Genomic DNA, 23221 nt, shown 5'->3' with positions numbered 1-23221 from the left:
CCAAACCGTCCATTTGATGGGTCATAAACATAAATAGGTTGCATCCCAAAATACCATAGGCTGATCCTAGCCCTCCGATCTAAATAGAAACTACATCTTATGCAACCTCTATAGATTGTAGGGTTGTGATCATCCTACAGAAATGATTTTGGGGCACAACCTATTTACATTGTGGCCCATCAAATGGATGGCTCGGATCATCCTATGGTCTGGATAGTACACTTCATTTTCAAAAATATGGGTGGGGCCTAAATTGGTACGAACCACACCATAGGATGATCCAAACCATGGACGGCTTGAATCATCCTATGTTGTGGACAGTACGTTTCAATTTGAAAAATATCGGTGGGGCCTACGATTGGGCCTTACTGTTAGTGTACGACCAACTCCATAGGATTATCCAAACCATGGACGGCTTGGATCATCCTATGTTGTGGACGGGCCTTAATGTTACTGTACGACCACAGGATGATCCAAACCATTCATTTGATGGGCCAACCCTTTTGGGGGCACAACCCATTTACATTATGGCCCATCAAATGGACGGTTCGGATCATCCTATGGTCTGGACGGTACACTTCATTTTCAAAAATATGGGTGGGGCCTAAATTGGGTCTTAATGTTACTGTATGAACCACACCATAGGATGATCCAAACCATGGACGGCTTGGATCATCCTATGTTGTGGACGGTATGCTTCAATTTGAAAAAATATCAATGGGGCCTACGATTGGGCCTTAATGTTACTATACGACCAACTCCATAGGATTATCCAAACCATGGACAGCTTGGATTGTCCTATGTTGTGGACGGGCCTTAATGTTACTTTACGACCAACTCCATAGAATGATCCAAACCTTTCATTTGGTGGGCCACAGTGTAAATAGGTTGTGCCCCAAAAATCATTTCCATAGGATGATCACAACCCTACAATCTATAGAGGTTGCATAAGATGTAGTTTCTATTTAGATCGGAGGGCTAGGATCAGCCTATGGAAATGATATTTTGGGATGCAACCTATTTACGTTTATGGCCCATCAAATGGACGGTTTGGATTATCTTATGGTGTGGTATGGGCGGGGCCTACGTTGTTCAAAGATGGGCCCACCATTCCACCAAGTGTTTCTGTTGGGCCCACCAACTGTTCCTGTTGTGTGTGTGTGTGTGTGGAGAGAGAGAGAGAGAGAGAGAGAGAGAGAGAGAGGAGCGGTCAAAATGCTGGAAAGTGACATATACGTTAGATCCACGTTTAACGTTAGGAAGCCGTCGCGGGGGAGGGGCGGGGGGAGGGAATATCAGCGCCCCAAATTACCCATAAAAAAAAATTAAAAAATCATCTCTCTCTCTCCATAGAAAACCCTAATAGTTCTGTCTTTCTTCGTCCTGTCTGTAGATAACTCTCAGACAACTTTTCTGAGTGGAGGCGATTACACAACGGCCATACGTCATTGGAGATATTGGTAAGCTGTATTTTTTGGGATTAGATTTTGGTTTAAACACTGTTTCTTGCTAGGCTGTTTAAATAGACTTGATTGGTTTCTTTATAAAGATATATAGTGTTGGCTTAATGTTGGACTGAATTAGATAAGAATCTGAGTAGTAGCAAATATCTGATATTTTCATTGATTGTTATCTGTTGGAATCGAATCTATTAACTAACCAACTTCTCCAAAAGCTTAAGCTGTTGAGGTTTGAACTCAGAGACCTTTGGCTCTGATACCATGTTAACTTACCAACTTCTCCAAAAGCTTAAGTTGTCGGAGAAAGGCAGTATTTATCTTTTATACTTTAACAGAATCGATCTTCCAATTGATTTGTCTCTCAACACCTCTAGAGTAGAATTGTAGATTGATATGTTACGAAAGCGGGGATGAGAATTGAATTGATATGATTTAATCATCCTGTTCTTGGGTTTATTTTATCATCCTATCTATATTCAGAAAAAATGCTAGGCACATTGCCAATCTTGCCTCTACGGGCGCCTCCATTAGATGGAAATCTCGGCCCTCTTCCGGAATCACAAGTAACAGAAGAGAATGAAAAAGAATTCCTCAATCAGAATGCAGCAAGCCCAGCTCCTGTTTCTGTTGCGGTTCACACCACAACAATTGGAATCATTCACCCCCCTCCCGACATTCGAACCATTGTAGACAAGACTGCCCAATTCGTCGCAAAAAAGGGGCCTAAATTCGAGAAACGGATCCTTGCACATAACACTGGCAATGCCAAGTTCAATTTCTTGAGCAGCTCAGATCTTTACCACGCTTACTACCAACACCGCATCACTGAGTTCCGTACTCAGCTCCAATCTTCCTCTCAGCCTCCTCCTCCTTCACATCCCGGCGATTCTGCTCCTGAATCAGAAACTGCGTCTCCAGCTGCTGATGGCATTGAAGTAGCTAAAATGGATAGCATTTCTCACTTTAGGCCTGTCCACAAAGTTCTTGCACCACCAGAGCCTGATCGGTATACTGTTCAGCTTCCTGAAGGGATTACGGGGGAGGAATTGGATATTATTAAGCTTACCGCGCAATTTGTTGCTCGAAGTGGGAAGAATTTCCTGGATGGTCTGATGATTAGGGAGGGAAACAATCCCCAATTCCATTTCCTGAAGCAAACTCATAGTATGTTCAAAATTTTCACCACACTTGCAGATGCATACTCATTGGTATTGATGCCGAAGGATTTGACTGATAAGCTGCGGAAGAGTGCTACAGATATGACCACTGTTCTTGAGCGGTGCTTGCATCGGCTAGAGTGGGAGTGGTCGTAAGAACAGGTGAGGCGGAAAGCGGAGGATGAAATCGAGCAGGAACGAATGCAGATGGCAATGATTGATTGGCATGATTTTGTTGTTGTGGAAACAATTGAATTTGTGGATGACGAAGATGATGAATTGCCCCAGCCAATGACCTTAGAGGAGGTTATAAGGAGAAGCAAGGTGTCTGCCATGGAAGAAGAAGAAATTGTTGAGCCTGGAAAAGAGATGGAAATGGAAACGGATGAAGAAGAGGTTCAGCTTGTTGAAGAAGGGATGAGAGCCGCCAGTCTTGAAGAGTATGATGATGATAATAAGAAGAACGAGATGAAGGTTCCTGGCGAGCCGGACCCACTGATGAGAATTGTGAAAAACTGGAAGAGACCTGAAGAGAGAGCCCCTGCCGAAAATGACCCGACAAAGTTTGTTGTTTCTCCCATCACCGGCAAGCTTATCCCCATCAATGAGATGGCGGAGCACACGAGAATTTCTCTTATAGATCCCAAGTACAGAGAGCAAAAAGAGAGAATGATGGCTAAGATCCGTGAAACAACCCTCGCTCAAGATGATGAGATTTCAAGGAACATTGTGGGCCTCGCACGGACGCATCCCGATATCTTTGGAACTACGGAGGAAGAAGTATCCAGTGCTGTTAAGGCAGAGATTGAGAAGAAGAAAGTGGAGCAACCAAAGAAGGTCATATGGGATGGTCACTCATGAAGCATTGGGCGGACAGCAAATCAAGCCTTGTCACAGAACCTTTCGGGGGAGGAGCAAACCGATATTAATAGTAACGAGGCAAGAGCTCTACCAGGTCCTGTGCCTCCACCAAACCCGGTGTACCATCACTCCGTTCTCTCCCTCCACCACCTGGACTTGCCCTGAATATGCCTCATATGCCCCCAAATGCAATTCAGTATTCCACTCCAACCAGTTCTGGACTCCTTGTACCTCCACCACTGAGGCCACCTGTTATCCCCATGATTTCATCAATAAGGCCACCACCTCCATCTCTGCAATATCCTCTGCTCAACAACCCCATATGATCAACCGACCACCACCACTGCCTTCTTCAGTTTCTATTACTGTGAATCCCCCCATGCCACCTCCACCTGGGTCACAGTTCACACCTTTAGCAATTCCGCGGCCTTTCATGCCTATGCAAATCCTGTTAAGAGAGCACCGACTCTCTCTCTCTCTCTTTCTAGATTTCTCTCTAGATTTCTAGAATCCTCTCTCTAGAATTCTCTTCTTCTTCTTTTTAGACAATCCTCTTTCTAGAGATTTCCCTCTTTCTAGAGATTTCTCCACTCTTCCTTTTTCCTTTATTTTAAAACATTATTCTATATGTTTCTTTCTAGAAATATCTAATGCTAGAAGAGTGTAGCCACCATTTTAGAATAATGGGGAAACATCTCTAGCAAGTATACAAAGGAGGCATCCCCTTCCATTTGGGCATGTAGAGTTCAAAGCTTCTCCTTAGATTGTGCAAAGGAGTAATTGAGTGTGTGTGATGAGAGCAAAGTGATTGTGGGTGAGAAACTCTTGAGTGCATTGAGTGTATACAAGTTGTGTACTTTTGAGCTTTTACATTGAACAAAAGTTGTTCTTCCACAGCTCAAATTTCAACAAGTGGTATCAGAGCAGGCGATCAGGGATCGTTCTATCCGGAAGTTCTGCAACTATACAGTTAGGGACTGTGAAGCTTATTGGTCTGGGACCAGGCTTACTTGGTAGAGTGCAGGGCATCACCAAGTCACGTGGCAGATATTTCTGGTTCGGCTAACGGCGTGGAGAAGCTCAATGACAACAACTACAACAATTGGAGTGTTCGCGTACAATTTTACCTGCCCGGACAGGACTTGTGGGATATTGTCGGCGTCGAAAACACCACACCACCCACTAATGCTGACGAGTTGAAGAAATGGAAGATTAAGGCTGGTAAGGCTATGTACGTCCTTGCAGTAACTATTCAAGATGAATTATTGCAACACATTAAAAGCGCAAAAACGCCAAAGGAGGTGTGTGTAGACACCCCATTTTGACCGAACCCTAACAGAGTCGTTAGGGTAGAAACCCTGTTAAATTAGTGTTTTAATGTCCCAAATTTGTTCCTAGAATAGGTTAAGGTCTCATTTAGGTCCCCGTAAATTTTCGTCCGAATCCGTCGCGGTTTGCCTAGCAAACGGACGATGTTTGTAGAGTAGTGTAGTGTAGGAATAAGGGTGGCGATTCAGCCAGGAGCGGGGGTGTGCAGGAATTTAGGAAACCAGTTCAAATTTTCTATAAGGGGTTGTCCAGGCAGAAGCAGGGGTATGCGGATTAGTGTGTAGCATAATTAGGGGGTGTTTTATCCTGAAGCAGGGCAATTTCGTAATTTGCAAAGATGCTTTTCTTCCCCTCCAAGTCACCATTAAGGCCTAAGCTAGGTTAGTGAGAGCTTTAGGACTAGAATTAGCCAGGGGGGAATCCTATGTAGATTAGGCTTCCTTTGATCCCAGCCCTTAAACAAAAGCTGATTTGAAGGGCTAGGATCAAGGGGAGGGAGATATTTTCCATAAAATTTTCCCCCTCCGCCATTGCCCGAGGCCCCCCCCCCCCCCTGTAAGTTAGAAGATGTACAAAATGCATTGATGGGGGCTGTCCAAGGGAGAGGAAAGGGGGGGCAGAATATATCACCTTTTCTGGACCATTTCTTTCCTGGGCCCCCCCTGAGGGAGAAAGGAGTAGTCATAAATATGCATAGAGGGGGGTTGTCCCGGGGGAAAAGGGATCGAATTTATCATTACCCTATATAGGCTTAACGAATTAGGGTTGAGAGGAGGATTTTCTTTTTTCGTTCGGAAGCAAAAAAAAAAAACCAGAGAGAAAAGAGAGAGAGAGAGAGAGGAAGAGGAAGAAGGAGGCAACCACTCCCATCCCCACTTCCCCTAATATCCAAACCCGCCTCCGACCACCATCTCCGGCCTCCTCATCCTCGCACCCACCACCACTCTCACCGTCCTCCTCCCCCTCTGCAAACCCCTAATCCGAACCCCATCTCCGGCCGGAGCTCCACCCTCATCCCATCACCATTTTCTTCTTTTTCTTCCTCCACCGGTCAGCACCACCACCCTTTTCTTCTCTTCTTCAGCCACTTCTTTCTCTCTAGACCCACCACTGTGTTTTTGACGCAAACCCTTTTTTTTCAGTTTCAATCCCCCATTGATTCCGGCTAGAATCTCGCCGGAATCCGACAGACCCGCCTAAACCTTCTTCCCATCTATCATTATCAAACCCTCTCAAGCTTCTTATCCACCATCTTCTCCAAACCCACCTCGTTCGACCAAATCCGCGCCACCATCTCCTCCTCCTCCTTCTTCTTCTTCTTCCCCACCTCCGACCGCCGGCCATCTCCTCTTTTTCCGCCTCCAATCACTATTCATCCCCTCTGCACCTCCCATCTTCACAGCCCCTCTTCTCATTTCTTATAACCCCGATTTTGCTCCTTTCCCTCTTATTCTCCGGTGGGATTTTCGTCGGAATCCAGCCATAACCATTAAATCCGGTCCTCCATCCTCCAAACACCCGAACCCATCTCAGCCACCTCCCATCTTCTCCTTCATTTTTCCCTTTTCTCCTCTGCAAAACCCTAACCCCTCTTCAAACCCATCTCATTTTCTACCCAAAATCCCCATTTGAAACCCACCACCACCTCCATTGAAGCCCCTTTAAAACCCACGTAGAAACCCCATTTCCACACCACCCGTAGCCATCAAAACCCACCTCTGCAATTTCCTTCTCCGGCAACTCTGCCGGAATCCAGCACCGGCACTTTTTCTTCACCCAATCTAACCCCTTCTCCTAACAGCCACCTCCTCCCACCACCATTACCACCACTGCCATCATCAAACCCCCATTTTCACTTGCAGAGAAGAGATAGAACAGTTCAGATCCATCATCTGCTTGTAAATTGAGACAGAATTCTAACTCGGAATTTCACGTTGGAGGAAGCTTGGCGTAGAATCACAAAGGTCCGAACCAAAATTGTCATGTAAGCGAGACTCAGGTAACATCTCTAACTATTCTTTACATCATTGAATTGTATGTGACTGTGCTATAATTTTCTTTTTCTTCTTAAATGGCAAGTAGTTCCCTGATGAGATAAATGCTTATTTTATAGGTTCGATCGAGATGACATATGTCATTAAAGTAATGGAGTTTTGATATTTACAGATTCATTAACCTGCTACTCTGTGATTAGCTCATGAGTGTTGAGGATAGTACCATATTTTGAGTTGAAAATATCTCTGGTACAGATTGTTTGGCATATATATATATATTTTTTAAGATGTAGTCTGTTGAAGTCTAGCATAAGCTAGTAAGATGTCGAGACAAAAATTTTTTTTTTTATGAATCCCCTTTCTATCTGTGTTGATTGTGACTAATACAAATTGATTATATTTGAGGTGTTCACCTGCAATGTCCATAGAAATATAATCTCGTGATTTTTTTTTATGATGTCTGTTAGCTGTTGAGAGATTATGATTTTTGCTTTGGTGTAAAATAGAATGAGGTGTTATATGTAGTTTTTCTTAAACGTAAGGAGCTAGAAGTTCTAGTTGTGTGGTTATTTGGATTGGTACGTGATTGTGTGACCTGGAATGAGTGTAGAACAGGAAGGTCATTTCGAATTATTAGGAGCATTGATCAAGCAGTGTTAGCATAAGGGTTTTCAAATCCATCAACTGTTGGAAAGGAGTTTAGATAAATGAATAATCTTTGTCATATTTCTAAAGTTGAAGGGAATCTGTTCCTTCCATTGGACCTTGATGTCCGAAAGATTATTGTGTGCTGATGACAATTCTTCTATATTAGCTCTTACTATCTTGAGAGGCTACTCTTCTCATCGAAGAATCACTTCGAGCAAGAGTCCCCGCTTGATCAATGAAGCGCAGAAAGTTTATATCTCTTTGTCATAAGTCGAAATGCTATTTGTTGGGGTTATAATGTGATCATTCTTTGGATAATTGCATGAGTTTATGTTCCCTACCAATGAGAATCTGTATAAAATTGATGCAATAATTCGAGTGGGATATCATCTGATGATAATAATCGTGGTTGTCTCAATTGTTTAACTATTGTCTTAGTAGTTTGGAGGGTGAAGATGAATTTGTGGATGATAATCATATAGTTGCTGTTCTATAGTATGCAGCTGATGTTTTGCAGATTATATCCTTTGTAGTTGTGATTTTTTTTATTTTTTTATTTTATTATTTTTTTTATTTTTTTTAAGAACCCTTCTCTGGGCAATGATAAGGTTACTTGGAGCCCGTCTTTATATTTTGTGGCTCACCGCTTCGCACTTGGATCTGCACAAGTTGATGTCCCCTGTAGGCACTAAAAATTTTACTAATTGGAATTATCATAATCTTTTGATATTTCTAATACTCTTCTTATCTTAAGCATTGAGTTAGGTTCTGTAGACAATAATGAATGGACTGTTCAGGTAAGACTATCTTGAGGCCTATCATACTTGTATTTATTTAAATAAATTGTTTAAGTGGAGAAGGAAATCAGATGACTACTCTATTCGATGTTATCGACATGAGTACTGTCTGATTTCAAGGCGGTTTGTAGAAATATTATGTGTATTGAAATCAGATGATTACTTTGGCATCATCTGATTTCGTTGGAGTCCCCGTATTGGGGTTTGTGGTTGGCTTTGAAGTGTTTAATATCATTTTTTTTTTTACTTCATTAGGCTACCCAGCGGCTGGTCTGGGCTAATTAATGTTGTTTACCATTTTATGATTGATATTCTTACAGATTGTGCACTCTTTAGTTGTAAATCATACTTTGCGGATATTTGTTTTGTTTTTATATCAATTGATTGGAAATTTGAGATTATCTGGTATCCTTTTTCCTCTCTCTTTGGGTAGACTAGCACAGTCTTTTAGATTTTTGTTAGATTTCTTTAGATACTATAACCGGTACTAGGAGACATACTCTGTCTCGTTAGGCAATCCTCCTTTTGAGGCAAGCCTCTTTTTTTTAGTTTAACCTCAGGGAGGTTGCTTTGATTTTGATAAATGGTGTACCTATAGGAGGCATGCCTTGCCTCATTTAGAGAGCCTTTGAATCATTCGTTTGTGTGGTGATATTATCGGGGGAGTCTTTGACTCATTTGATCTTTATTGATGTTATTAGGGAGTCATCTGTCTTGGCTTTGTAAGTAGTTAGCCTTTGGAAGGCCTGCTTGGCCTTATTTGTAGATTCCTCTCAATTAGTTGTCTTAGCCTCGCTTCCCCCTTGCAAGGGCAATGATAATGTTACTTGGAGCCCATCTTTGTGTGTGTTTGGGAGACCCGCTCGGTCTCATTCTCTCGTTAGTCCTCCTCTCTGTGCGTCGTTTGGTTTCGGGAGAACACCATACTCGGCTTGGCAGCATACCCCTACCCTTATGGGTATTGGGTTGCACATTTGTTGCACCCTAGGGCTAGGTAGCTGTCCGGCCCGGCTGAGTGTTTTACCTCTGCCAAATGTGCAAATTCGTGTTTCATTCTCTTTTAGAAAGTCTTTGACTCGTCTATCCTTTAGTTGGTATTAGTGGAGTCTTTGACTCGTGTTTCATTCTCTTTTAGAGAGTCTTTGACTCGTCTATTCTTTAGTTGGTGTTAGTGGAGTCTTTGACTCGTGTTTCCATTTCTTTTAGAGAGTCTTTGACTCATTTATCCTTTAGTTGGTGTTTTTGGAGTCTTTGACTCGTGTTTTCATTTCTTTAAGAGAGTCTTTGACTCATTTATTTTTGTGATGTTGTTATCAGTGGAGTCTTTGACTTGTGTTGTTGTCAGTGGAGTCTTTGACTCGTGTTTCCATCTCTTTTGAAGAGTCTTTGACTCTTGTCTCCCTCAGTTGCTCTTTTTGAAGAGTCTTTGACTCTTGTATCTCTCAGTTGCTCCTTTTGAAGAGTCTTTGACTCTTGTATCCCTTAGTTGCTCTCTTTGAAGAGTCTTTGACTCTTGTACCCCTCATTTTGCTCTTTTTGGAGAGTCTTTAACTCTTTTATCCTTCAGTTGCTTTTATTAGAGAGTCTTTGACTCATTTATTCGTCAGTTACTGCTATTAGAGAGTCTTGGACTCATTTGCTCTTATAATGGTATTATTAGAGCCTAGTTTCTCCTTTTAACTCTAGGGTTCGTCCCTAGGATGTTGTTTTGTATTTTCCCTCCGGTCTTTGACCAAAAGGGTGAAAACATCAGAAACCTATAATCCAAAAATATTGAAACATTTGAATTGTTTTAAAATGTTCTGAGTGTAGTTAGAGAGTTCGTTTCGAACTACGTTGGCTTGATCCTCTTCCGAGGTACGTAGTGCAGCTTGGGATTTATATCCCAAGTCCAGCCAAACTTTGTAAATAAATGCTTTAACCCTTCTTTCTTCAAAACCTTGTTTTCAACAAGATCTTCCTCTAGAGTTAGGAGTTTGTCCTAGATAGAGAGTTTTAGAGTTAGGAGTTTGTCTTGGATTTGTTGTGTGCTTGTTTGTGTTTGTTTTAGAGTTAGGAGTTTGTCCTAGAGTCATAGGAGCGCCTCCGTCCGGTCAGTTGGCGATTCGCATCGCCGACTGATGACTAGGTCTAGGATGTGTTAGTGATCCCATTGTTTTCCTTAGGATGCACAGCCTAGTTACACATAGGTTGTAGGAACCACCTACATTAGCCTAGGGCTAATCTGCATTTAGCTAGGACATATAGGGTGTCCTAAAATTCACAATTCACTGGAATTTAAATAATCGTACAATAAACTTTAATAACTAGTCCGGTCTTTTAGATCGAGTCTAGGATAGAGGTCTAGGTGTCTTAGGCATCCTATAGCTTAGAATAGGTGCGAAGAACTACGTTGCCTTGATTCTCGTGGAGGCGGGGATACGTAGGCTTCTTTGGATGAATACCAGACCATCCGAGGACTCGGGCTAATAATTTAGAGTCTTAGGATTTGTTGTGTAGTTATTGTATTTCTTTTGATGTGTTTTCTTACATTCTTGTACTGATCTTATACATTTAGCTATAGCTTGCATGTGTTTGCACATCAGAATTTAGACACCCATTAGGTATGTCACTCATAACCTAGCTATGCTTATGTGACACCTCTTTCATTTATTTTTTGTGTGCTTATTATTTCTATTCTCAGGAAATGCATGCTTAGATAGACGATTCCTGAGGATCGTTCCCATTTCACATGATTTTTGCCCAAAACTCTTCGAGGTTAATAATAAATGGCATAAGAGACCAAGTGTTCGCACTCGGGCGAATTGGGGGCGCTCTTCAGACCTTCTCCATTCGTCATCAGGCACGGACCTTTTGTATCTCTGGTTATCCATTGCAAACAGAGCATTTGTTTTGGTTCCATGGCTTGTCCATGGATGGCGACTCTGAGTTATTTTTCAGATATATCTTGGTTTCGAGCCCTGGCTCCGGATCAGGATGTATCTCTTTCTTTTATATCGCCACTCATGCTATGCTGTGAGGGTGGCATCCGTTTCGAGAGTTCCTTGGCAGAGCTCTCTTCCGTTGTGGAGATCTTAGAGGATTGCTGTGGGGGCCTCGTGTCCCCCGCCGCACTCGTCCTCTCAGGATCGGGGTCCACAGCGTGGGACACACTAGCAGCTCTTTTTGCACGAACGAATGATGCTAAGCTCCAGCGGCTGGAGAACGAGCTCCTATCATCTTCACAAAAGGATACGACAGTGAGTGAATATTTCACAAAAATTAAATCTATTTGTGAAGAACTTTCAAAATTAGATCCTACAAATGCCATCTCCGAAGCACGAATGAGGAGAATAATTATTCACAGGTTGAGGCCGGAATATAACGGGCTTATTACGGCGACCCGTGGATGGGCCAAAGAGCCAACTCTTATAGAGTTGGAAAATATACTAGCCAATCAGGAGGCCTTAGACAAACAAATGTCTACAGCCTCAGTAAATGATGACAAGGCGTTGTTCAGCAAGAGAAAATGATTCAATGACAAAAATGCTGCGAGATCAAAAACTGGCGGTGATCGAAAATATCAAGAAGGATCGAAAAAGAGACCAGAAGGAAAGGGCTCGCAGCAAGGGGGAGCTCGACAAGGACGAGGCAACGAAGATAAGAAATATCATCGCCAAAACAACCAATGTTACAACTGCGGAAAAAGAGGACACTTTGCACGTGACTGTTGGTCCAAGCGAGTGGAGGGTAATGCAGCAACCTCCACCCAAAAATGAGAATGACAGTGAAAATGAGTGGGATTTTCAAGCATCACTTGCCGTTGAAGACCCCACAGAGTTGGCGGCCTCATGCGTCATAGAACCAGAGGAGGAGTCTACACTTGTTACGGTGAGTGATAAATTAATTAATTATGATGATGATTGAATTGTAGATTCTGGATGCTCCAATCATATGACTGGAGATATGGAGAAGTTCAGGGGCGATGCCACATGAGAGGAAAAGGGGGCAATTGCCCCCCTTAATTTTTTGGAAAAAAAAAATATACCTTCATGTTTTAATATTTTTTTATCTTTACCCCTTTTTTAAAAAAATATGCCCCCCTTTCCAATCATCCCTAAGATAGAAAATAAGTTTAAAATTTTAATTTTACCATTTTTATCTCCCTTTTTTGTGCAAAATTTACTATAATTTTTGCCCCCTTGTGCAAAATTTCAGATAGAAATTTTTTCTATCTTAATTTTAAGATAGATAAAAAAATTACTATAATTTTTGCCCCCCTTGTGCAAAATTTTTGGCATCGCCCCTGGAGAAGTTGACTGATATGACGGAATATAAGAAAGGACGAATGGTCGTCACGGCAAAAAACTCTAGCTTGCCTATAACTCACGTCGGCAAGCTCACAGCATCTGGAAATTATGTGGTGTTCGATGAAGCGTCTTCGTGGTGGTCATCACAAGAGGTGTTGCTGCCGAATATGAAAGAAATTGAAGAAAAGCTACAAGAAAGAATCGAAGATCAATCAAAGCCTGGTGAGGTTCCAGAAGTTGAACCCCAAGAAGAACATGAAGAGGCTGGATCAAAGACTCCTAAAAAACAAAGAGTCCTTGGCGAACAGGAGCATTGCAAAAGACACCTGAAGATGAAAGACCAAGACAACTTGAAGAGTTCGAGGAGGAAATAGATCCTCAACTAATTCCGAGAAAATCCTCGAGACAAAGAAAACCAAATCCCAAATATGCGAATGCTGCACTCACAGAAGAAGAGATAAATAAGGAGCCAGCCTTATATGAGGAAGCAGCACATATGCCAGAATGGAGAAAGGCTATGGATGAAGAAATTCAAGCTTTGCGGCAGAATGAGACTTGGGAATTGGTACCGAGGTCTGGAAATATACACCCTATATCCTGCAAATGGGTGTACAAAGTGAAGACTCGACCTGATGGGTCGATAGAAAGATATAAGACTCGACTTGTGGCTCGGGGATTCTTATAAAAATATCGTATAGACTACGATGAGACTTTCAGCCCGGTGGCGAAGATGACAACAGTACGTGTCTTAATAGCACTCGCTGCAAGTAAGTCTTGGAAGCTCTGGCAAATGGATGTGAAGAACGCGTTTCTGCATGGCAAGCTAGATCATGACATATACATGGAGCAGCTCCAAGGTTTTCAGAGCAAGAAATATCCAAGCTACATATGCAAGCTGAAGAAAGCGTTATATGGATTGAAGCAGGCACCAAGAGCCTGGTATGGTAAAATTGGAGAGTTCCTAATACAAAGTGGTTATTCTCTAGCACCGTCAGATTCTAGCTTGTTCGTGAAAGCCGGAGGGGGAAAGCACATCAACTACCGTAAGAGGAATCAAACTACAGAAGCTGAGTATAGAGCAGCAGCGATGGCAGCTCAAGAAAGCAGGTGGCTAATGCAGCTGATGAAAGACCTACATCAACCAATTGACTACTTGGTGGAGATCTATTGCCACAATCAATCAGCCATAATGTTGGCAGAGAACCCAGTCTTTCACGCAAGGACTAAGCACGTGGAAGTACCCTATCACTTTATTCGAGAGAAGGTGCTACAAGGACAAATTAAAATGAAGCACATCAAGACTGGAGGCCAGGTTGCAGACATATTTACTAAAGGACTAAGTGGCACAAAGTTTGAGGAGTTCAGAAGACAACTCGGGATGGTCACTAGATCGGAAATAAGGGAGAGTAGCCGGTAAAGAGAGAGTTGTCGTTGAGGGGGAGTGTTAAGAGAGCACCGACTCTCTCTCTCTTTCTTTCTCTCTCTAGATTTCTAGAATCCTCTCTCTAGAATTCTCTTCTTCTTTTTAGACAATCCTCTTTCTGGAGATTTCTCCACTCTTCCTTTTTCCTTTATTTTAAAACATTGTTCTAGATGTTTCTTTCTAGAAATATCTAATGCTAGAAGAGTGTAGCCACCATTTTAGAATAATGGGGAAACATCTCTAACAAGTATAAAAAGGAGGCATCCCCTTCCATTTGGGCATGTAGAGTTCAAAGCTTCTCCTTAGAGTGTGCAAAGGAGTAATTGAGTGTGTGTGATGAGAGCAAAGTGATTGTGGGTGAGAAACTCTTGAGTGCATTGAGTGTGTACAAGTTGTGTACTTTTGAGCTTTTACATTGAACAAAAGTTGTTCTTCCACAGCTCAAATTTCAACAAATCCCACCGCCTGCCATGCCTATTATGCCACCTCCACTGTTGCCTCAAGGAATGCCTCCACCACCGCCCCCTGAGGAAGCTCCTCCACCACTGCCAGAGGAGCCAGAGCCAAAGAGGCGGAGAGTTGATGATGCTTCACTTATTCCCGAAGACCAGTTCCTTGCTCAACATCGGGTAATGATCTGTACTTTACTTTCTTGTTTTTCTCACATTCGATCTTGTTTGACATTGCTACCGTTTCATATCTCTCTAGCTGATTTCTGAAGCAACGGACTGTCTAATGCTATCAAGACACCTGATTTTTAATATATTTTTTTAAATCTATGCTTGTATTTGCAGGGATCTGTTCGTGTTACTGTATCAATGCCCAACGTTGATGAAGGAAACTTGAGAGGGCAGATTCTAGAGATCACAGTACAGTCCTTGTCTGAATCAATTGGCAGTCTGAAAGAGAAGATTGCAGGAGATGTTCAACTCCCTGCAAATAAACAGAAACTGAGCAGCCGGGCAGGTTTTTTTAAGGACAATCATTCACTTGCATACTACAACATTGGACCAGGAGAACACTTGCTCTCGCTTTAAGGGAACGTGGTGGCCAAAAGAGATAAACTCTTTTTCCAGCTAGCACTGGAAGGTTTACTTTGGAAATTCAGTATGAATAAACTGGACTTGTTTTCCAAGATTATATCTCTGTGACTCCTGGTTTTGAAACTGATGGAAAGTGTGGTATTTACTGCAGATGTTATTGGCTATCATTTTCTTAAGTGCTTCTATGGGGAACAAGTCTACAATGGCTTCCTTTCTTTCTCTACAATTCTTTGTATTCATATGTCCATTTAGTTGTTTCATTATCATTAAAAAGTTTAACAGATGTTTAGAAATTTATTCTACAGAGGGCTTCCTCTAACAAGCTTGATTTATGCTAGCAACTTCTTGGGTAGTTTCTCGTCTCCCTTATGTTCCGCAGGTTTTGCTTTCCAATGATGTTAGTGGGCTTGAAGGTCTGTACTAAAATAACCAATTGTGTAAGTTTATGTTTCTGAGAGGCTGATGTTACCTCTTTAAATCTGCAGTTCCTTTTGCAGCATGCTCTCCAGGACTTGTTTGTGCTCCAGACAAAGAGGGCAGACTTTACCTGAATGTTTCATGGAAGTTAAGTAGCAGCTTTCGAGAAGTTTATGCTAGTAATTCTTGAGTAATTTCTATACAAATTATCATGTTCTTTTTCACATTTGTGTTCGGTTTGGGGGTCCAATGCAACCCAATTGCATTTTAGGTGCAACTTGTGTTCATCACACTCTAGAAGGGTACAAGGTGGAAAGGTTTTTTAGGTTGGAGTTTACACACAAATTGCACCCAAATGCATGTAGTTGCACCCAAAAACTGAACTTATATTTAGCCATCTTGTGATTACAAATTTTCAATCTTCCTTTTTGTTCTCTTTGCAGACTTCCAATTTGCAACTGTATATATTAAATCATATATCCTCTCCCATGAGAAATTTCAATGCTTTTTTATGTTTAAGTTAGGTTGGATTCTCAGTTGAGCAAAGCTGTTTGTTTCTTTTGACTGCCTCTACTTGGAACTGCAGGTATTCTTGCTGCTTCGCACCTGGAAGGCGTTTTAGGCTTTTTTTTCTTTTTCTTTGTTGCAGCTGGCTTAAGTAAATATATTCCCTTCTTTATCTTGATATTTTCAGATGAAAGAGAGGGCATTCTCCCTATTAAATGATGATCTACTGGATTTTACATATGTTAAATTGGATGTCATCTTCCTAGCTTCTATGTTGTTCTCTTTCTAGATTATTTTGCTGGAAGGAAATAAAAAAGGGTATTAAGGGGCAGGTATTCAGGATTGAGGAATGATTTAATTGCTATCAAATCTTTATAGTTTATGCTATGCCATCAAGAGTAGGAACCTTTTTTTTTTTTCTGTTTCTTTACCTCATCTGCCTTTTAAGAAGGGTATCATTCCTTGTCATGTCAAATGCACTTGGCACTTACCACATATTTCCAACACAACAAGATGGGTTGGAGTGATACGAGTCATTCGTGGTGTTTGGTGACTTTCTTATTATGGAAATATGGGAAATAATTGTCTCAAAATATTAAGTTAAGCCAGCTGGGCTATGTAACTTTGGGTTTGGCCCACAATTTTGTGGAGTTCCGTCTCATGAGTCATGACTATGGGGATGTGATCATTCTTTTGTTCTTCGTAGTTGGCAATGCAGGAAAGTGGACGCATCATTTATCTGGGGAAATGTTATCCGCAATACGGTATTTTGATGAGGGCACTCCTCACTTTATTAAAAGTACTGTATGGCCCGCACCATAGGATGATCCAAACCATCCATTAGATGGGCCACAGCCTAAATGGGTTGTGCCCCAAAAATCATTTCCATAGGTTGATCCTAACCCTCCAATTCTGAATGTTAGAGGGTTTATCCTAACCTTCTATAAATCGGAGGGTTAGGATTAACATATGGAAATGCTTTTTGGGGCACAACCTATTTAGGTTGTGGCCCATCTAATGGACGGTTTGGATCATCCTATGGTGCGGGCCATACCGTACTTTTAACAAAGTGAGGAGTGCCCTCAGCAAAATACACTAGTGTGGATAACATTCCCTTTATCTATAGGATCAATTACCAAAGGGGGACAAAAATTAGGCAAAATTATCAACTGGACCCAGGCTTTTCAGAAATTAACCAATGGGGGACAAAATATGTCTTGTCATTAAAAGCTGGATGAAAATGCCCTTTTCTTAAGCAACAAGTTTTGCTTTTCCACTTTTCCCTCTTCTCTCTTCTTTCCCTCTTTTTTTTTTTTCACTTTTCCATTTTCAACTTGTTTTTTTTGCCCTACCAGTCATCTTCTTCATCATTTTAGCCACCATTGGAGGAGGGAAAGCTCGAAAACTTGAAACGTGAGTTCATTCCCATCTCTCTCTATATCTAGGTTTTGTTTTTCATTTGTTTTAGGGTTTTGTATTTCTCCTTCTCCCTTTCAATGGAGGATGAGGAAGATGAATCGTACGGTAGAAAGAAAAAAAACGTGAAAATGAACGAGTGAAAAAAAACATGAAGTAAAAACATGTTCATAAGGCACTTGATAAGCCCATTCGGAATTTGGTAACCCCATTTTGATACTGGATAACCCTAACTCTAGAGACGTGAAAACCCCCTTCCAAAACTCCAGTACCCTTGGGCAATTTTAAGGGACTTGATAAGCCCATTCGTAAATTGGTAACCCCATTTTGATACTAGATCCCAATCCCAATCCCAAATACTTGAAAACCCCTTTCCAAAACTCTAGTGCCCTCGGCCAATTTTTAGGGACTTGATATGCCCATTCGGAAATTGGTAACCCCATTTTGATACTTGATAACCCCAATCCTAGAGATTTGAAAACCCCATTCCAAAACTCCAGTACCCTCGGCCAATTTTCAAGGACTTGATAAGCCCATTCAGAAATTGGTAATCCCATTTTTTATATTAGATAACCCCAATCCCAGAGACTTGAAAACCCCCTTCCAAACTCTAGTATCCTTGGCCAATTTTTAAGGACTTGATCACCCCATTCGGAAATTAGTAACCCCATTTTTTATACTAGATAACCCCATTCCTAGAGACTTGAAAACCCTCTTCCAAAACTCCAGAACTCTCGGCCAATTTTCAAGCACTTGATAAGCCCATTTTGATACTAGATAACCCCAATCCCAAATACTTGAAAACCCCATTCCAAAACTCTAGTACCCTCGGCCAATTTTCAGGGACTTGATAAGCCCATTCTGAAATTGGTAATCCCATTTTGATACCTGATAACCCCAATCGTAGAGACTTGAAAACCCCCTTTCAAAGTCAAAACGTGTTGTATATGCCAAAGGGTATTTTTTGTCCAGCTTTTACTGACAAGACCTCTTTTGTCCCCCGTTGATAATTTTTGAAAAGCATGGGTCTGTTGATAATTTTGCCTAATGTTTGTCCCCCATTGGTAATTGGTCCTTATATAAGGAAATGGTATTTCAACTACTTTTGTTGTCTTTTACAAATAGTAACGTGCATTCTACCTCCTTTCGTGTCTCTTTCCTAGAAAACAAAGTTATTCAGGAAAATAATTGTGTTTGCTACTGGTATTTGACCTACCATGTTTTGATGATGAGAACTTTTTTGATAATGGTACGAATAACCTCACACACTTTTTAACCAGCTGTTAAAAGCAATTACAATTCTCAAAAAGCTCTCAGCAGCCGATTAGAAAAGTGTAAAATAAGGTTATTCGTCCCCTTATGAAAACATGGTCATGAAGATACCAGTCTCCTAAGCTAAACTGCTAAAGGGCACCCTTTCAAAAACCCAGCTCCTAGGGTGCCCCTATTGGATCCAAGTCAACCAACCACATTTTTCATTCCTTTAATTTTCTATTTTCTTACTGTTGCTTAGACCCTATTGTTGCTGGCATTATTTGTAGGCCCTCGTTTAGAAAAGTATGATTGCCCAATCACTGCAATTTTTTAGGCCATGAAGCATATACAAGAGAAGCCTGATTAGGAAATGAAACCAAGTCATAACTCACAAAGTCACAAGCAACCCCTGTAAAAAGGTATTCAATCCCTTCACGGAAAGTGCGAATCCAATGCCATCATATGGGTTGGAAAGCATATATGGCATGTTAAAACTTGCCCATCATGTTACTAAGTAAAGCAAGGCATACAGACATCTCTAATATTCCTTCATCAAATGGACATGATTCTGTCTGTTTGGATGAAAGAGATAAAATATGGGAGGAATTCCATAGTCTAGTTAGTTAAAAAATTTCCAAGAAAATTAGAAAAAAAATAAAAAAAATTTGATTTATAAAATAATCTTTCATTGAAAATGAGTTACCTGGAAAACCCATTTTTCCACAAAAATTTAGCCCTCTAGCCGTGAGAAAATTTTTACATGGAAAACCCATTTTCCAAGTTAATTTTTTCCCTGTTTTTTGGGAAAATTGTAACCCTACTTGAGCCTGAAATTTTCTTGTCGTTACACCAAACTGACCACATGTACAAACCTAGGGTTGTTCTATACAAGGAAGAAAAGGTAAGAAAAAGAGAATCCAGACAAGTAAAAAGGGCATAAGAAAATAGAAAAAATGATCCTTTAATTTGGCTGCATTCAACCCAGAATCCCATCCACATGGCTTTGACCCATCTGTTGCAATTAAATATAAATATTACCGTTCCAAGCCATCTTCCTTCCCGAGTTGCAAGGAAGGCAAGTTCCTCACACCATTAAAAGCCCAGGGAAAGCCCCCCCAAAAAAAAAACCAACCCAAATCTTACAAAGAGAGAACCAAAGAAATGGCAAAGGCGAGTCGGGCGAGTCAATTCGTGATGGAATCGGACGAGGTTGAGTCGATGGCTAGGGAATCGGGCGTGTCGGTGCTTGAGCTCCTCCCCTCACTAGTGAAATCGGCAAAAATGCTAGCAAGACCCCCAATTTCAAATTACCAAGTGGGTGCCGTCGGATTAGGATCCGACGGCAGGATCTTCTTCGGCGTAAACCTCGAGTTCCCGGGCCTTCCTCTCAACCATTCGGTCCACGCAGAACAGTTCCTAATAACCAACGCAGGCCTAAACGGGTCGGCCCGAATCGAATACATCGCGGTCTCATCGGCCCCTTGCGGCCATTGCAGACAGTTCCTTCAAGAGATCCGGGGAGGATCCGAAATCAAGATCCGCATCACATCCGAAGAGAACCAAAACCCGAGTCAAACGAGTCAACTCGGTGAACTCGCCTTCAGCCCGCTCTCTCATTTCCTCCCTCACCGGTTCGGTCCGGACGATCTCCTAGACAAGGACGTACCTCTCCTCCTCGAACCGCATCATTACGGTTTGTTTCTCGCCGAAACCGATAAGAACCGGCATTGTTGTAACGGGTTTGGTGCCGGTTCTTTCGAAGAGCTGAAGAGGGCCGCTTTAGAGGCCGCGAATCGGGCCCACGCCCCGTATAGTGGGTGTCCTTCGGGGGTGTCGATAGTAGATTCGAGGGGTAGGATTTTTTCTGGGTCTTATGCCGAATCTGCGGCGTATAACCCTAGCCTGGGCCCACTACAAGCTGCGCTTGTGGCTTACGTGGCAGGTGGGGGATCGTACGATCAGATCGTGGGGGCGGTGTTGGTTGAGAAGGAAGCAGCGGTGGTGGGCCAGGAGAGCACGGCACGGCTCTTGTTGGAGTCTATCTCGCCTGGTTGTGATTTTATTGTGTTTCGTTGCCCCACGAAAGAGGAGTGTTAGATAAATAGATGGAAAAGGAGGTGATATTGATGGATTGGAAACATTAGAAGAAATAAAGTTTATAAGATTGTTGATAATAAAAACATGGTCTTTGAATCTTTTCCTTCATTTCAATATATCTAATGTAGAATCACTGATTAAAAAAATAAAATCTACTGTAGAATCTATTTTCTTTGTTTTGAGGTTTTTGCTATGTTTTACTTGTTGGATTAGATTAATGGGTATTGTTTTTTAGGGTTCTAATAAACTTGGATTGTTTAAGGGCTAATCTATTACAGAGGCAATTATTAGATCATTAGAAATTCTGCTGTCACTATTAATACTGTAAGTGAAGCTAATGATGAGTTGGGATTGAACCTCCCACCTCATGGTTGAAGAACAAGGCCATGATCAATTGAAATAGGGACTCTACCCATTTTTCTAATCTGAGTTTATTAAAAAGGCAGCTTGGTTCTATTCATCTCTTGTGAAAATGGGGAAGATTGTAAGAATTTTTGTGGACTTGCATATCACATGTTTTGGCTTTTCTAAAAACTGAACTGTTGATCAGTTAGTTTTTGAGCTGTGAACACTATAGCCACATGTGTTCACATTAGAAGGGGTATGGTAATGGGTTAATAATATGTGTGAGCATGTTGTATGCCAAATAATGTTAGTGGGCTTATTTGAGGAGCAAGAGTCGATAATGGGTGGACCCTAGACTTTCCTTTGAAGTTGTTATAAATACGGGATTGGTCTCTGCTCTCACAAATAAGGCTGTCTTTTCTTCCCATTGGAATACACATAAGGAAGTGGAGAGAGTTAAAGACCGCCTAGATTGTTCTTTGTATTGTAGAGGATCGGAATCATACCAAGTTTGTGAAACAGAGGTATTTATGCCTGATCTCTTCTTTCATTTAGTTTCTTGATTCATGAGCTTCTGATTTCATCACGCAATATTAATCTTACAAGATGGCTGAAAGCCACACTCCCTCCTTTTATTACTGCACTCTAATTATACATTTTTCCTTATTAATGATAGAAATTAAAAATAATCCGATTCCTCATATTTCTAAGTTTCTTCTTCTCCTCCTCCCTCAGCCATCAGCCCTGTTACAAGATGGCTGATGTTGTAGACAAAAGCAGGGAAACCGAGCAGTCAATCATCTCAAGGTCATTGGTATGGATATACATTCCAGGGCAATGGGTGAGTTGAAACGTTGCTGAGTACATTCTTAGCATGGAGTTGCCGATGAGGAAAAAGTGTCGAGCACTTGTATGGCGGCCCTAGTACTAGGCATCGTGGATGAATAAATGCATAACAGGGCTGATTGCTAGAATTGTGAGGAACAACAAACATGCCATCTCAACATCAGCATTAGGAAAGGGAATGAGATTATAGTACTTGTTAAGTCTTTTAGAAACAAAACTTGCACAATGATTAATGTGATTTGTTGAAGCTACTTCTTTAAGATAGTTGGAGCCTCCCAATTGTACCAAGGATTTGGGCAAGATTATCTCTGGGATTCAATTGGTCAAGCCAAACTCAACATGTATCTTTGATTCAATTTATTAAACCATTCTTTAAATTTACAACTAATTTAGGGACATAAAAAGTTACCTCTATAACTCCAGCTCATTGATTAGTTAACTCTAAACCACTCAACTCAACTCAACTCAACTAAGCCTTTGTCCCAAACTAGTTGGGGTCGGCTAATGAATCCTTTAGAAAAATTTCATGACGAAACTGAGAGGGTCTACCCGGCTCAAATTGACTAAGTATAATCCTAACACTAGTTGGGTTCGTCTACATGGATCATTTCTTCCATTCTCTCCTATTCAAGGTCATGTTCTCTGTTATGTTCCTAACCCTGAAGTCTTTCCTCACTGTTATTACCCAAGTTATTTTCGGTCTGCCCCTGCCTCTTTTTACTCCATCAACTTGGCACGAGTCAATTCTTCTCACTAGAGCATCCAAAGGCCTACGTTGGATACTGTAGGGAATTTAATCGGGTAGAACTCACCCCTAAAAGCTAGCTATTAGAGGGAGGGTGCCCATTCCCTTATAACCCATCCCCGTCCACTTCACTTTATCCGATGTGGGACTATTTGCTTTTGCGTGGAACCCCAACAATCTTCCCCTCCACGCGGAAGCAACGTGGGCAATCTCCCCCCTCCACGCGACGGCAACGTGGGAACCACGAGATACTACACCAGGGTTTTCGAGATCTTCCCTGAGGGACATTCCCGCCCTCGGAGGCAAGCCGGAGTTACCACGCCTGAGCTCTGATACCATTTGTTGGGAATTCAACCGGGTAGAACTCACCCCTAAAAGTTAGGGGTTAGGGGGAGGCTGCTCATTCTCTTATAACCCATCCCCATCCATCTCACTTTACCGATGCGGGACTATTTTGCTTTTACGTGGAACCCCAACAATCCCCCCTCCACGCGGAGGCAACGTGGGAACCACGAGAGACTACACCAAGGTTTTCGAGATCTTCCCAAAGGGACATTCCCACCCTTGGAGGCAAACCGGGGTTACCACGCCCT

At 41.8% G+C, this 23221-nt stretch overlaps 1 protein-coding gene and 2 pseudogenes across 1 annotated transcript; all 3 read left to right on the top strand.

The window, feature by feature from the left end:
• Positions 1 to 1259: 1259 nt before the first annotated feature.
• LOC143858403 (putative splicing factor 3A subunit 1 pseudogene) lies at positions 1260 to 5344 on the top strand (annotated as a pseudogene).
• Positions 5345 to 5437: 93 nt separating this feature from the next.
• LOC143858404 (putative splicing factor 3A subunit 1) lies at positions 5438 to 16312 on the top strand (annotated as a pseudogene).
• Positions 16313 to 19611: 3299 nt separating this feature from the next.
• Positions 19612 to 20843, top strand: LOC143858533 (cytidine deaminase 1-like). Its single transcript, XM_077369180.1, has one exon. The coding sequence runs from the start codon at positions 19757 to 19759 to the stop codon at positions 20690 to 20692; it is 936 nt and encodes a 311-aa protein (XP_077225295.1). The 5' UTR covers positions 19612 to 19756; the 3' UTR covers positions 20693 to 20843.
• The last annotated feature ends 2378 nt before the right edge of the window (positions 20844 to 23221 follow it).

Source organism: Tasmannia lanceolata, unplaced genomic scaffold (genome assembly GCF_043159265.1).
Source record: "Tasmannia lanceolata isolate RefF3 unplaced genomic scaffold, GAP_Taslan_0.1 ptg000026l, whole genome shotgun sequence".
NCBI lineage: Eukaryota > Viridiplantae > Streptophyta > Magnoliopsida > Canellales > Winteraceae > Tasmannia > Tasmannia lanceolata.
This window is presented reverse-complemented; position numbering and strand designations above follow the sequence as displayed.

Coding starts and splice junctions, on each gene's coding strand:
- LOC143858533 (XM_077369180.1), top strand. CDS start 19,757: ATGGCAAAGGCGAGTCGGGCGAGTCAATTCGTGATGGAATCGGACGAG.